This window comes from Anneissia japonica, unplaced genomic scaffold (genome assembly GCF_011630105.1).
Source record: "Anneissia japonica isolate Jap-2015-1 unplaced genomic scaffold, ASM1163010v1 scaffold6251_len1706_cov149, whole genome shotgun sequence".
NCBI classification, from domain to species: Eukaryota; Metazoa; Echinodermata; class Crinoidea; order Comatulida; family Comatulidae; genus Anneissia; species Anneissia japonica.
In genome coordinates, this window is record NW_022749681.1 from 1 (window position 1) to 1,595 (window position 1,595).

The window sequence follows — 1,595 nt, forward strand, 5'->3', positions numbered from 1 at the left end:
AGTGCAATGACATCAGCAGCGATATATCGACTGGAACATACAAACAGGGTAGGCAATTAATAGATTTGCAGATTAAATGAAAATGTATTACCATTGAATGTAAGTTTGTCTGTCGGGTGATGTTACTGACATAAGTGAGACTGGCTACCTATGCCTCTATTGGAAAGAAACTACCAAGCCCTTACCCACACACAAGTGAGAAGCATTTACCTCCCCCCAACAAATGAGGAATCTAGCAACATACAGATGTAGCCTCTTTGTCTAGTAATGGACTAACCAACTCTGCTCTGTCTAAACATCTTCAGAGAAACCTAATCTTCCTCTGCTACAAGGATTGGTACTGTAAATATTTTTTTTAGGTGGTAAAATATTCAAGAGTCCACATAATTACTTATGAATCATATGATCTGGAATAGACACATTCTGTTAAATGGTAATGTGTATGTTTTGTTATGTTTAGGAGTTACCACCAAAGAAAAAGCTAATACTGGAGGAAGCGCAGGAGCTGAGCGCAAATCATTACAAGAAGTATACCGAAAGGCTGCGTTCCATTAACCCGCCGTGTGTGCCTTTTTTTGGTGAGTGTTTAGACACACACAAGAATGTTAAACCCTAGCACCATGTAAATGGTATTAAATACGTAATGTATCAGTAAAGACTAGCAAAAAACTTTTTTTAAACATATATTTATAGAGGGGTGACCCAGCGTATCCTAGAAGGTCGGCTGATTTTTCCACCTCCCCTTCCCCTTCACATCCAACAGCAAGTACACTCGCCACTTACAGGATGAGAATGATGCTTTATAAATTAAGCCTATTTATGAGGCTTAGGGAGTGGAGTTGTTTTTCGATTGTGAACTAAAGTCCCGCTGTGACAGGAATTGAACCTAGGATCCTGGGATCTGAAGGCAAGCATCTTAACCACTGAGCTATTCAACTGCAATCCAAACTATCAATTAACCTCCTTGATCCGAATTGAACTTCTTCTATATTATCTAGGAATGTATTTAACGAACATTCTAAAGACAGAGGAGGGTAATCCTGACTTCCTGCCAGACTCCTATGATCTGATAAACTTCAGCAAGAGACGACGGGTGGCAGAAATTACGGGTGAGATTCAGCAGTACCAGAATCAACCTTACTGTCTCATGGTTGAGAAGAATATCAGGGTGAGTAAATCAGTCACCTGGAAAATAAATTAAATTTTTGGTTTATTTTTAACTATTTTCAAGTGTTGTATATTTAGAAATATATGTTATAGAATTGTATGACTTTGTGTTTATTTCCTGATTATGATGCAGTAAATATTAGATCATTGCAGCTGCGTGTGTTGAATGTATTAAAATATATTTTATTCGTTAGTAATAATAATAATAATAATAATATAGGCTTTTATATAGAGCTCTATACAACTAAAGTTACGTTCAGACTTGGAGATAAGCCAGGCTTACATTGTGCCCGGCTCTAGGTTAAGCCCAGCTTAACTTTGCTGGGCGTTCAAACTAGCGGGATTAGCCAGGTGAGAGTATTTGCATATTAATGAACCATAACCAGGAAACGAGTTTCGAAACATTGCGCTTGAAATGTACGCTCGCT

The 1,595-nt window shown here is 37.9% G+C and overlaps 1 protein-coding gene across 1 annotated transcript; it reads left to right on the forward strand.

Annotated features, from left to right (window-relative positions):
* Positions 1-6: 6 nt before the first annotated feature.
* On the forward strand, positions 7-1,168 carry LOC117121128 (son of sevenless homolog 1-like; the record flags this gene model as incomplete). Its single annotated transcript, XM_033266229.1, has 3 exons — positions 7-48; positions 461-578; positions 999-1,168. Coding segments are annotated over exons 1-3 (330 nt in total), but the record flags the coding sequence as incomplete, so codon positions are not given.
* Positions 1,169-1,595: the final 427 nt, after the last annotated feature.